Genomic DNA, 13,725 nt, shown 5'->3' on the forward strand with positions numbered 1-13,725 from the left:
ACAGAAAAGTAAGAACTTGTTTTGAAGGATTTTGCTTCCAGGTAATAATGCCAAAGCTCTGTGCCGAGTGTTACAGTAAATTGCATGTGGTTGCTCACCTCACTTACTGTCATCCTGTGTTTTCCCTCGCATTAGTGCATTAATAAAGCTCTTGATAGCTCTTGATGTAAACTGTATTAATTGAATGAACTTTACTCAGATTCAGGACCCTACAGCATGTCTGACATCACATAACACAGTATGATGCCATATCAAGTTGTACACTTGATGCCCATAGGATGTCAGTATAACCCAGACATTCCCTCACACACACTTCCATATTCCAAACTGGTAGAACTCTTACACCCTCTGCTGACATACAGTATGACTTTTCCACACGCTAAGATTACAGGATGGTGTCAGGATGGATATATGATTACATTTTCTACTGTATCTTCTCAATCCCTATCCTCTTCTTCTTCTGACAGGGGAAACCCCTTACATCAAAGAGGCTGACCAGTCTTGTGCCATCATGCTAAAACATAGCCACTCTCGGATATAGAGGAGGACCATATCATTTCTACGTCATCGCCGTTTGCTTTCCACTCAGACGATGAGCGGGACAGTACATCAGATGTTGCATGTCCAAGGAGAAGACTTGTTATTCCTTTTACCTGATCTATGTCTACTATTGGAAAGGAGAGGCATTTGGAGACTTTTGAAAATATTGGGGCTGGATAATGCCTTTCCAGAAAGTCAGTGTCCAGTTACTTACACCATATCTGATGGACACGTATGTCCCTCTCCAGCTGAGCTAATAATGTCAGAAATGTAAAAAAATGAAGGAAACGTGAGCTTAACAGTAAAATCTATTCAAAATATCATCACTATACAGTACTCGATCTGTAATCACAGATACTTTGGTCACGCTAAGGGAAGTGTTGTGCGGTATGCAGAAATGTAAATTGTTATGTTCATTTTGCATTGATTTTATTGCACTACAATAATTAGCACAGTTTTCATTACACTTGTAAAGTCACATTTGAGCTGTAAGAAAAGGTGTTTTCTGTCTTATGTAAAACGTAATTCTTTGTTACTCTCTCCTGCATTTATTTTTATACCATATTTAAAGACACTTAAAATGTATTAAAGTTGTCCCTTTATCTGTTTTCACTGTCCTGGTAATGAATCAATACATTTTGTACTGGTCAGCAAAGAGTAGATGGACATACTGATCTGGGGTCATTGTAATAGATCATTATTAATCTCTCTCTGCTCTGTCTGCTGAGGGGACAGACTGTCATCTGCAGTTTTAGTTGTTACAGCTAGATGGTGGTAGATTTAACAGAGCAGTAGCTCGTTTTCTATTATTTTACTGTAACTTAAGGGAATATGTTTTATGTTTACAACAAATTATGCTTTGCTTGATTTTATTCAAATGTGTTATTTGTCAAAAAATTTAGACATTTCCTATACTGTACAAAAAGTAAGGCTTAATTCTAATACAATATTCAAAGTTTCACAAACCATAACCTTTAGGTCACTCAGTATATTTTAGGCCACTCAGTATATTTAACCAATGAGAAACCATGACTAAACACATTAGTCAAAGTATGGACAAAGACTGAGGCCTGAATTCTGCTGCTGTAGTGTCGTGCCATTCTCTACTGGTATGATGAAATGATGAAATAGTTATTGTTTGGCGAGTCTAACGCTTTTTTTTTTGGTAGACGTTTCAGATCTTTGATGGTGAATGACAGACAGTGTTTTTTGTCTTAGTTCCAGTGGTCAGAAATCAGAACCACACACATAATTGTCTTACTTCTGTATGCCTAAACCAAAGGAATGGGAATGTCAATTTCAAAGGGTCCAGTCGACGTATGGAGTATGGAGTTGACGCAGGAGTAAGACTGATTTATGGATTATGTGATTTCACACACCCAAAGAGACCTCTGTATTGAAGACTTTCCAGTGGCACTGGAACACCCCTAATCATTGAACCCACCTCATGTTCAGGTGAGAAGAAAGGTGGATAGATGGAAAGAGAGAGAGAGAGAGAGATGAGTATGAAAGTGAGCTAGAGACGAAGGGTAAGCCAGGGAGGAAATTGCGTGAAGGGGAAATGGGAGAGCAAGAGGGATTTGGGGTATCAGACTAAGAGAGGGAGTAATAGAGGGAAGAAGGGAACCGGGAGGGAGAGAGCAAAAGACTGACGGGATTTCAAGACTGGAGAGTCAGCAGTGAGTATGTTTGTGGAAGGAGGAGGGGGGATAAGTATTGAGAAAAAGAGGTAGGGAAGGGAGAGAGGTGAGGCTTGGTTTGATTCATGTTGTGATCAGAGCCAATAGAAAGCCCCCGTCTATGTCTAGGAGGAAGCAGAAGTGAGAGTCCAAACCCAGCAGGAGACATACAGAGACGCACAGACCTACAGACACAGAACTAGGATACACAGACATAGAAACCCATTGGCATGGAAAGAAAGATTACAGAGAAAGGTTAAGAGATAATTACATGTATTATTAGATCATATATATTTGAGATGGATATGAGATAGACATGGATTATTAATAAACTCAAAAATACAGACTCAGTGGAGAGAAACAGGACCACAGACCTTGGGACACGCAACTGACAATCCACCTCAGTAACCACTGCTGTTCCCATGGAAACCAATACCAGGATTCACTCTCCAGGACTGGTAAGGGTGGACAGCTACCCCTAACGGAGACAGGATCACCCCACTGTCCCGGGACACTGTGGCAAGAGGTACAGTCACTGTCTTTCTCCTTCAGGACATGCAGTGGTCCTTGGTGGCTGGTCAGTTTTTCAGGCTGGAGAGAGACAAGTATAGAGGGTGGGATTCAATCATAGACATGCACAAGCATGCACACTTAATACGTTGGTAGTCCTGTATTAGCCTCAAGATTGATAGAGAAAGGCAAAAATAGAGGAGTTAAAATGATAAACGCAAATAGACGCAACATGTTTAGCTGAAATAAAAGATCCCAGAAATGTTCCATATGTCCATTGCTTGTGTTTCTTAGCCCAAGTAAGTGTCGTGACGTTGTATTAGTTAATGTGACGACTGCTGCTCATCGAATGATTAACGGTTTATAATTGCGTGATTAAATTAATCAGGCAATTATTAACTCATTAACCTGGGACACCATGGGAAAATCTGTTTTAGAATATCGATCAGAATATCGATTTTACAATAGTTGATAATTTATCAATTTCCTCTACAGTCTCATTCTGAACGTCGCATAATCCGTGAATCTGCAAAATCCCGAGTCCCACCAATGAGTTCGTACCACATCAATTGTAGTTAATTATGTATTTACTAGAAAGCTAAAATTATAATAAAAGATACACAAAACACAGTCTAGGCTATTGATTAGAACTTAGTACAACAGGCCAACACACTCTGGCGAGAAAGAGAAAAAGAGAAAGTACACGAGAGAAATATACACTTGGGTGCATTTATCAGCTATGCTTATTTGAACCCTAACCTTGCCCCGAACTGCCGCTCTTATGGGTCAGAATATAATGATGTTATTACGTGTTGAAGGTCTATGCTGTGGGTCTCTGCGTGGACCGTTTCGTCTTCTCGGATGGCGCACTTCTCTGGTTGTCCTCACGATGTCAGTGTCCTTTTTGCTTAACGGTCTGATTCCTCCCCCTTATTCTGAAAGGGTTCTTCTGAGGACAGCCAGCCCTGTAGCTCAAGGCTCACAGCGTAGGAATGAAAACAGTGTATATACCACGATTCGATGGGGGGGGTGGAGACCGGGTGGTCCGGCTTGAATTCACCCGCTTAGACGCAGCTATTCATCCGTAGTATGTGTAGAAAAGGATTCCTTTGTCTTCAACCTTGTGTTGCGTTTTGGGTTTGTTGTCTACTCAGACCTTTGCTGCAGCTCGGGTCACTTAGTCTGGTATGTTAATTCTTAACTTCTATGGCTGGGGGGTAGTATTGAGTAGCTTGGATGAATAAGGTGCCCAAAGTAAATGGCCTGCTCCTCAGTGTCAGTTGCTAATATATGCATAGTATTATTAGTATTGGATAGAAAACACTCTGAAGTTTCTAAAACTGTTTGAATGATGTCTGTGAGTATAACAGAACTCATATGGCAGGCAAACACCTGAGGAGAAATCAAAACAGGAAGTGAGAAATCTGAGGCTTGTATGTACTCAACACAGTTGTCATTGAAATCCCCTTGAGATATTAGTGATGTTGCACTTCCTAGGGCTTCGACTTGAATGAGGCTTCTACTGTGGTGGGACTGAATGACAGCAGAATGAATCAGGTGTCTGGCAGTCAGCCATTTTCTGGTAACGCGTATTCCACATGATAGCGACCTGCGTTCCATGGCTCCTGAAGACACAAAGGAATACTCCGGTTGGAACTTTATTGAAGATTAATGTTAAAAACATCCTAATGATTGATTCTGTACTTAGTTTGAAATGTTTCTTTGACCTGTAATAACTTTTTGAAGTTTTTGTCCGACTTAACGCTGACCAGAACGAGCGTTTGGATATGTACACCAAATACAAAAGTAGCTAATTGCACATAAATAACAGACATTATCGAACAAATCAAGCATTTATTGTGGACCCGGGATTCTTTGGAGTGCATTCTGATGAAGATCATCAAAGGTAAGGGAATATTAGCATGTAATCTATGGTTTATGTTGACTTCAACATGGCGGCTATTTTGACTTGATTGTTCTGAGCGCCGTCTCAGATTATTGCATGGTTTTTCCATACGTTTAAAAAAAAACTGACACAGCGGTTGCATTAAGGACAGGTATAATTCCATGTGTATAACTTGTATTATCATCTACATTTATGAGTATTTCTGTTGAATCGATGTGGCTATGCAAAATCACTGGATGTTTTTGGAACTAGTGAATGTAATGCGCCAGATTTTTTTTATATAAAAATTAACTTTATCAAACAAAACATACATGTATTGTGTAACATGAAGTCCTATGAGTGTCATCTGATGAAGATCATCAAAGGTTAGTGATTCATTTTATCTCTATTTGTGCTTTCTGTGACTCCTCTCTTTGGCTGGGAAAATGGCTGTGTTTTTCTGTGGCTTGGTGGTGACCTAACATAATCGTTTGTGTTGCTTTCGCCGTAAATCCTATTTGAAATCGGATTCTGGGATTAACAACAAGAATACCTTTAAAACGGTATAAGATACATGTATGTTTGAGGAATTTTAATTATGACATTTCTGTTGTTTTGAATTTGGCACTTTCACTGGCTGTTGTCATATCATCCCGTTAACCAGATTGCAGCCCAAAGAGGTTTTATACCCTCGGGTCAGAAGTGGGTGTAACCGCCTTTAAGGAAATTCTCTGGGCGTACCAAGTTGAGAGGCAAGGTCTAGATTTTACTCAAATCCAATTTTAGACAACTAACTTCACATTTCATCTTTACCAAAACATTCTCTTTGATTTGGACATTTTACACACAACGTACAATGTATAAACATCAAGCATATACTAGGAAAACTCTTAAAGTTACAATGTTTTCGTAATAACGTCGCCCTTTAACCTTTCATAACAAACAAAAAAATGACATTAATTTTCATATTCCGTCTATTGTCATTTCCACCATTGTGGCTGACGGAAACTATTGTTCCAAAGTCCATTTATTGCATGTTTAATGTTCTGAGGCCGGTTATCCATAGTGAATTTTGTCTGTTGCCTAAGATTTACAATGGGCGTGAGGGGTCATGAAACCCCCACATCTTCATACCCTTAGATCTCTCCTCCTCTGTTGGGGTGAGAGATAATCTGTAGGGTTGTGGTCTCCTGTAACCTGACCTGATCAGGACAGTCATGACACAAGTCCCTTCTTATTGGTGTCCTTTTAGTAGTGGATTCTTTGCAGCAATTCGATCATGAGGCCTGGTGCGTGGTGCCGGCACTGGTGGTACCGGGCTGGTGACACGCACATCAGGCAAGTGCAGGGAGGAGGAACAGGGCGTACCGGACTGCCGAGGCGCACTGTAGGCCTGGTGCGTGGTTCCGGCACTGGTGGTACCGGGCTGGGGACACACACCTCAGGGCGAGTGCGAGGAGCAGGGCGTACTGGACCCTGGAGGCACACTGGAGGTCTGGTGCGTGGTGGCGGCACTGGTGGTACCGGGCTGTTGACACGCACCTCAGGGCGAGTGCGGGGAGAAGGAACAGGGCGTACTGGACCCTGGAGGCACACTGGAGGAAGAGTGCGAGGATTAGGAACAGAACACACTGGGTTGTGAAGGTACACTGGAGACCTGGTGAGTATAGCCGGCATCAATTGTTCCGGAACTTTAACACGTTTCAGGATGAGTACGAGGAACTGACACAGGTGGCATCGGACAGCCAACACGCTCCTCAGGGTGAATGCCGTGCATACTACGCCAAACCAACAGCTCTCTCTCTTCACTCTCTTCCAATTTCATCAACAACTCCTCGAATGTCTCATAATCTCCCCTCCATTCACTCTCCTCCATTCTGTCCAATAACTCCTCGACAATCTCAGACTCACCCCTCAACTTCGCCGACTGCTCCATGTGTCCCCTCCCAAAATTTTCTTGGGGTTTCTGTGGCCTACCTCCCCGACGTCGTTGCTGTCCTCTCTTACTTCGCCGTTCCTCCTGCGCAGTTTCCACCTGCCTCCATGGTAGGCGATCCTCTCCTGCCAAAATCTCCTCCCACATCCAGGATCTTTTACTGTGCAGTACTTCGTCCCAGGTCCATTTTCCACAAAGCGCCGTTCCTCCCTTTCACGCTGCTTGGTCCTGATTTGGTGAGTTATTCTGTCACGTTCGTCATATTGATGAGACCAAGGCGCAGCGTGATAAGCATACATTCTTATTTTAATGAAGGGAAAACCACTAAACAAACTAACAAAGAAACAAAACGAACGTGAAGCTATATAACATGAGTCCTAACATGCAGCTACACATAGACAATAACCCACAACACCAAAATGGAAATGGCAACCTAAATAGGATCCCCAATCAGAGACAACGATAAACAGCTGCCTCTGATTGGGAACCAACTCAGGCCACCATAGACCTACATTTACCTAGACATATGAACACCCCATAGATATACAAAACCCTAGACACGTGAAAACACACATACCACCCTCGTCACATCCTGACCTAACCAAAATAATAAAGAAAACGAAGATAACTAAGGTCAGGGCGTGACAGAGAGTGATTGATTGATTTCATCTTTTATTTCTTTCTTCACATTCCCAGTGGGTCAGAAATGTACATACACTCAATTAGTATTTGGTAGCATTGCCTTTACATTGATTAACTTGGGTCAAATGTTTCGGGTAGCCTTCCACAAGCTTCCCACAATAAGTTGGGTGAATTTTGGCCCATTCCTCCTGACAGAGCTGGTGTAACTGAGTCAGGTTTGTAGGCCTCCTTGCTCGCACATGCTTTTTAAGTTCTGCCCTCAAATGTTCTATAGGATTGAGGTCAGGGCTTTGTGATGGCCACTCCAATACCTTGACTTTGTTGTCCTTAAGCCATTTTGCCACAACTTTGGAAGTATGCTTGGGGTCATTGTACATTTGGAAGACCCATTCGCGACCAAGCTTTAACTTCCTGACTGATGTCTTGAGATGTTACATCTACAGGTAAACCTCCAAATGACTGAAATTATGTCAATTAGCATTTCAGAAGCTTCTAAAGCCATGACATTATTTTCTGGAAATTTCCAAGCTGGTTAAAGGCACAGTCAACTTAGTGTATGTAACTTCTGACCCACTGGAATTGTGATACAGTGAATTATAAGTGAAATAATCTGTCTGTAATCAATTGTTGGAACATTTCTTGTGTCATGCACAAAGTACATGTCCTAACCGACTTGCCAAATCTATAGTTTGTTAACAAGAAATGTGTGGAGTGGTTGAAGGATGAGTTTTAATCACTCCAATCTAAGTATATGTACAGTATATTTCCGACTTCAACTGTATGTCTGTTACTTGAACTCTGCAAAGCATTTATTTGGGCAGCAATTTCTGAGGCTGGTAACTCTATTTAACTTATCCTCTGCAGCAGAGGTAACTCTGGGTCGTCCTTTCCTGTGGCGGTCCTCATGAGAGCCAGTTTCATCATAACGCTTGATGGTTTTTGCAACTGCAGTTGAAGAAACTTTCAAAGTTCTTGAAATTTTCCACATTGACTGACCATGTCTTAAAGTAATGATGTGCTGTCGTTCCTCTTTGCTTGTTTGAGCTGTTCTTGTGATAATATGGACTTAGTCTTTTACCAAAGAGGGATATCTTCTGTATACCACTCCTACCTTGTCACAAAACAACTGATTGGCTCAAACGCATTAACAAGGAAAGAAATTCCACAAATGATCTTTTAACGAGACATACCTGTTAATTGAAATGCATTCCAAGTGACTACCTCGTGATGCTGGTTGAGAGAATGCCAAGAGTGTACACAGCTGTCATCAAGTCATACTACATGATTTCATATGTGTTATTTCATAGTGTTGATGTCTTCACTATTATTCTACAATGTATAAAATAGTAAAAATAAAGAAAAACCCTTGAATGAGTGTCCAAACTTTTGACTGGTACTGTATATAAATTCAATATTTTTTTTTTTACACACACACCCCCTGTGTTGTGTCTTGCAGGTTCTGGCTAGCGGTCCAGGAGGTGAAGAAGAGGCCAATCCGGGAGGTCCCGACCCGGGTTCAGGAGATCTGGCAGGAGTTCCTGGCCTCTGGAGCTCCCAGTGCCATCAATGTTGATTCTAAGAGCTACGACAAGACCACCCAGAATGTCAAGGACCCTGGACGCTATGCCTTTGAAGACGCACAGGTAACGCTATAATAATATGTCTGTGAACTTTACATAGGCAAGTTACTGACTTTTGTATCAGCTGGATAAGCTACTATACTGTTCAGTACATTCTTCAGACCATAAAGTATTCTGGAACGTTGAATCTTATCAAGGGTTCTTACTACGTGACCTGTGGTTGAACCATTTCCTTGTGGTTGACAGGATCACATCTTCAAGCTGATGAAGAGTGACTCCTATAGCCGCTTCATCCGTTCCAGTGCCTATCAGGAGCTGTTACAGGCCAAGAAGAAGGTAAGGTGTTCAAAGCCTTATTGATTCATTTAAACAATACAATTCTAAGTTAGACACTTCTGATGGAATGGAACCAGCAATGATATACTGTCTACAATTGAAAACCAAAACGAACTAGATCGGCCCTTTACAAAAACAGAAATCGTTTTATAGGGAGTTTAAGGATTTGCTTATTCCTCTCTTGATGGATGTTCTAAATGTATCTGCTGAGACGCAGAGCCTTCCGGACTCCTTTTCCACGGCTATTATAAAAGTTATACATAAAAAAATTAAGATCCTCTACAATGCTCTTCCTATAGGCCGATAAGGTTCCTCAATGCCAACTATAAATTGATTTCTAAGGTGTTGGCTAACAGATTAGGACAATATTTGCCAAACCTGATCCTCCACCAATCATTTGTGCTGGTTATTCAACATAATTCACAGTGTGAGGAGTGATCATAGTATAACAGTATCTCTAGATGCTGAAAAGGCCTTCGATAGGCTGGAGTGGCCATACCTGTTATGGTCATACCTATTCAAGGTCCTTGGTAAATTTAACTTTAGTTTGTCAACTGGGTTATGACTTTATACCATAAACCGCAAGCTAAGATCACCACTAATGGCATGATGTCAGCCACATTCCCACTCTTTAGAGGTAGTAGACAGGGCTGTTCACTTTCCCCACTCCTTTTTGTGCTAGCCACAGAACCCCTCGCCATAAGAACGGATCCTGGCCTAAAGGGCTTTCAGGTAGGCCAGATAATGCACAAGGTCTCATTGTTCTTAGACAACATTATTTTGTTCCTCCCTGACCCGACCGGATCCCTCTCAAAACTACAAAAGCTTTTGGGTACATACAGCTCTATGTCAGGTTACAAAGTCAACATAGACAAAAGTGAAATACTTCCACTGACTCGCTTTGACTATAGCATCTGTGAGAAAACAGGTCCCTTCAGATGGTCCCCCCCCCCCCAGTGGTTCACATATCTAGGAATCACAGTTGATAATTACTTAAGAAATTTGTACAAGCTTAACTACTGTCTTGGGTCAGAAGGTGGTGGATGACTTGAATAGATGGATAGATCTGCCTCTTACATTATTTGGGAGAATTAGCTGAATTAAGATGAACGTTCTGCCTAGAGATGAGGAATAACTCCAACATCAAATGTACAGAAATCGCCCTGTCACTGCAAGAAAATATGTCGCATTGACATGGAAGGAAATCAGATTCCCCTCTCCCAATTACAAGATGGCTCTCTGAAATGAATAAGAGTATTCCTATGGAGAAGATTACCTATGCTTTAAGAAATAAATTCAACAACTAAAAATATGACAACCCTTCCTGGACTATATGGAAACTCTTCCATTGGGGTTGGTGGATGTGAGCTTGTAGATCGATGTAGCTATTGTCTCTTTGTAATTTACTGTTTGTATTGCTTTGTGAATATGTTGGTCTCTCTTGTCATTTGTCATATTTAGTCATTATTATTATTATTATTACTATTCTAATTTGTCATTGTTTTAATTAATTTTTTATTTTATTTTGGGGGGTGGGAAGGATTGAATTATCTTTGGTTGTAGTACTTATTACTCTTGCTGTATTGTAATGTTCTGTTGTTGAATAATTGAAGAAACCCCCCCCCAAATAAAAATAATAATAATGATGCTCAAATTGAAAATCATTTAACTAAATAATGAGGATTTCTATCAGCCTAATGAAAGTGTAAATGATATCTCACATTCCAGTGTATAATGGCGGGAGCTGCTTGTGGATTTGACAGCTCTAAAGCAGTTCCACCTCCAACACCATTGAAACATCAGATGTCGGCTAAAGCGTATCTAATTGAATCCGGCCCTAAGAGATTTGTTCCTTTTGAACAGAATTATTGTGTTTCATTTGAGAAAAGTGCCTTTATATTTCATGATTAACTGATTGATAAGACATTTAATGATGAAAACAATAATTTTGCAACAATGGTAGTTAGACATTCACCATTACATTTCAAGAGTTAGATGCACAAGAGTTAGATGAACACAAGTACACTACCGTTCAAAAGTTTGGGGTCACTTAGAAATGTCCTTGTTTTTTAAAGAAAAGCACATTTCTTGCCCATTAAAATAACAGCAAATTGATCATAAATACAGTGTAGACATTGTTAATGTTGTAAATGGAAGATTTTTTTATGGAATATCTACGTAGGCGTACAGAGGCCCATTATCAGCAACCATCATTCCTGTGTTCCAATTCTGATTAGCGCTAGTTTGTGCTGTTCTCGTTGTACGAGATCTTCAGTTTCCTGGCAATTTCTCACATGAAATAGCCTTCATTTCTCAGAACAAGAATAGACTGACAAGCTTCAGAAGAAAGGTCTTTGTTTCTGGACATTTTGAGCCTGTAATCGAACCCACAAATGCTGCTGCTCCAGATACTCAACTAGTCTAAAGAAGGACAGTTTTATTGCTTCTTTAATCAGAACAACAGTTTTCAGCTGTGCTAACATATTTGCAAAAGGGTTTTCTAATGATCAATTAGCCTTTTAAAATGATAAACTTGGATTAGCTAACACAACATGCCATTGGAACACAGGAGTGATGGTTTCCGATAATGGGCCCCTGTACGCCTATGTAAATATTCCATTAAAAATCAGCCGTTTTCAGCTACAATAGTCATTTACAACATTAACAACTGTATTTTTTTTAATCAATTTGATGATATTTTAATGGACAAGAAACGTGCTATTCTTTCAAAAACAAGGACATTTCTAAGTGACCCCAAACCTTTGAACGTCAGTGTATGACCTATTCATTTAGTTTTATACAGTAGACGGGTTGGATGTAAACGTCACAAAAATGATGCACGTGCATCGCTGTGGCCTGGAAGGCGTGCATTGATATGATTCTGAACCGTCAGATAGCTAGCAACAATTACAAGAAGCTGCCATGTGGGGTATCATAGGTAGCTCGTTTCAGTTCGTATCTTGTTATTGATACCATGTCTTGTTTTAAGGTGTTTTGACTGATGTCATGTCTATGCTAATATGGCAAAAATTTGGAAGCTAACTAGCCAACAACTATAACGATGTATTTCAGAGACAAAAGTGCTCATTGTGCAAAAAAGTGCTAATTTGGAGATTAAACATAGTTTACATGTTGTCAACAGTCTAAACCAACCCTGTCTGTTTTGCCCCATAGTTGCGCAAATGTCAGTTTTGTGGTGAACAACCAACCCGTCTATTCTTGTGAAGTCACGTTTTATTAATGTAGGTTGCTACAAAATGCTGCATTTGATGAGTTAACTCTTCTGAGAGTTAGATGAGTCAGCTGAGCTGATTCAGGACAGAGGCATGTGACCTCTCCTGCATGTCTCACATTTTGGCCTCTGAAACCAACCTGCCAAAATGTCCTCCCTCATTCTGTGTTCTCTCCTTGTCCCTACAGAAAAGTAAGAACTTGTTTTGAAGGATTTTGCTTCCAGGTAATAATGCCAAAGCTCTGTGCCGAGTGTTACAGTAAATTGCATGTGGTTGCTCACCTCACTTACTGTCATCCTGTGTTTTCCCTCGCATTAGTGCATTAATAAAGCTCTTGATAGCTCTTGATGTAAACTGTATTAATTGAATGAACTTTACTCAGATTCAGGACCCTACAGCATGTCTGACATCACATAACACAGTATGATGCCATATCAAGTTGTACACTTGATGCCCATAGGATGTCAGTATAACCCAGACATTCCCTCACACACACTTCCATATTCCAAACTGGTAGAACTCTTACACCCTCTGCTGACATACAGTATGACTTTTCCACACGCTAAGATTACAGGATGGTGTCAGGATGGATATATGATTACATTTTCTACTGTATCTTCTCAATCCCTATCCTCTTCTTCTTCTGACAGGGGAAACCCCTTACATCAAAGAGGCTGACCAGTCTTGTGCCATCATGCTAAAACATAGCCACTCTCGGATATAGAGGAGGACCATATCATTTCTACGTCATCGCCGTTTGCTTTCCACTCAGACGATGAGCGGGACAGTACATCAGATGTTGCATGTCCAAGGAGAAGACTTGTTATTCCTTTTACCTGATCTATGTCTACTATTGGAAAGGAGAGGCATTTGGAGACTTTTGAAAATATTGGGGCTGGATAATGCCTTTCCAGAAAGTCAGTGTCCAGTTACTTACACCATATCTGATGGACACGTATGTCCCTCTCCAGCTGAGCTAATAATGTCAGAAATGTAAAAAAATGAAGGAAACGTGAGCTTAACAGTAAAATCTATTCAAAATATCATCACTATACAGTACTCGATCTGTAATCACAGATACTTTGGTCACGCTAAGGGAAGTGTTGTGCGGTATGCAGAAATGTAAATTGTTATGTTCATTTTGCATTGATTTTATTGCACTACAATAATTAGCACAGTTTTCATTACACTTGTAAAGTCACATTTGAGCTGTAAGAAAAGGTGTTTTCTGTCTTATGTAAAACGTAATTCTTTGTTACTCTCTCCTGCATTTATTTTTATACCATATTTAAAGACACTTAAAATGTATTAAAGTTGTCCCTTTATCTGTTTTCACTGTCCTGGTAATGAATCAATACATTTTGTACTGGTCAGCAAAGAGTAG

At 40.5% G+C, this 13,725-nt stretch overlaps 2 protein-coding genes across 3 annotated transcripts in view; both read left to right on the top strand.

Annotated features, from left to right (window-relative positions):
- LOC109898871 (regulator of G-protein signaling 7) overlaps positions 1–1,148 on the top strand; it is a 128,851-nt gene extending 127,703 nt beyond the window's left edge. For both annotated transcript variants that reach the window (XM_031835656.1, XM_031835657.1), the window contains 2 exons: positions 5–41; positions 468–1,148. In XM_031835656.1, the coding sequence (XP_031691516.1) occupies positions 5–25 (21 nt within the window). In that variant the 3' untranslated portion in view covers positions 26–41; positions 468–1,148. The remainder of the gene's footprint in view (positions 1–4; positions 42–467) is intronic.
- A 7,495-nt stretch (positions 1,149–8,643) lies between these two features.
- LOC109899119 (regulator of G-protein signaling 7-like) lies at positions 8,644–13,672 on the top strand (the record flags this gene model as incomplete). The annotated part of the gene is made up of 4 exons (XM_031834997.1): positions 8,644–8,835; positions 9,019–9,108; positions 12,529–12,565; positions 12,992–13,672. Coding segments are annotated over 3 exons (303 nt in total), but the record flags the coding sequence as incomplete, so codon positions are not given.
- Between the last annotated feature and the right edge of the window lie 53 nt (positions 13,673–13,725).

Source organism: Oncorhynchus kisutch, linkage group LG11 (assembly GCF_002021735.2).
Source record: "Oncorhynchus kisutch isolate 150728-3 linkage group LG11, Okis_V2, whole genome shotgun sequence".
Lineage (NCBI taxonomy): Eukaryota > Metazoa > Chordata > Actinopteri > Salmoniformes > Salmonidae > Oncorhynchus > Oncorhynchus kisutch.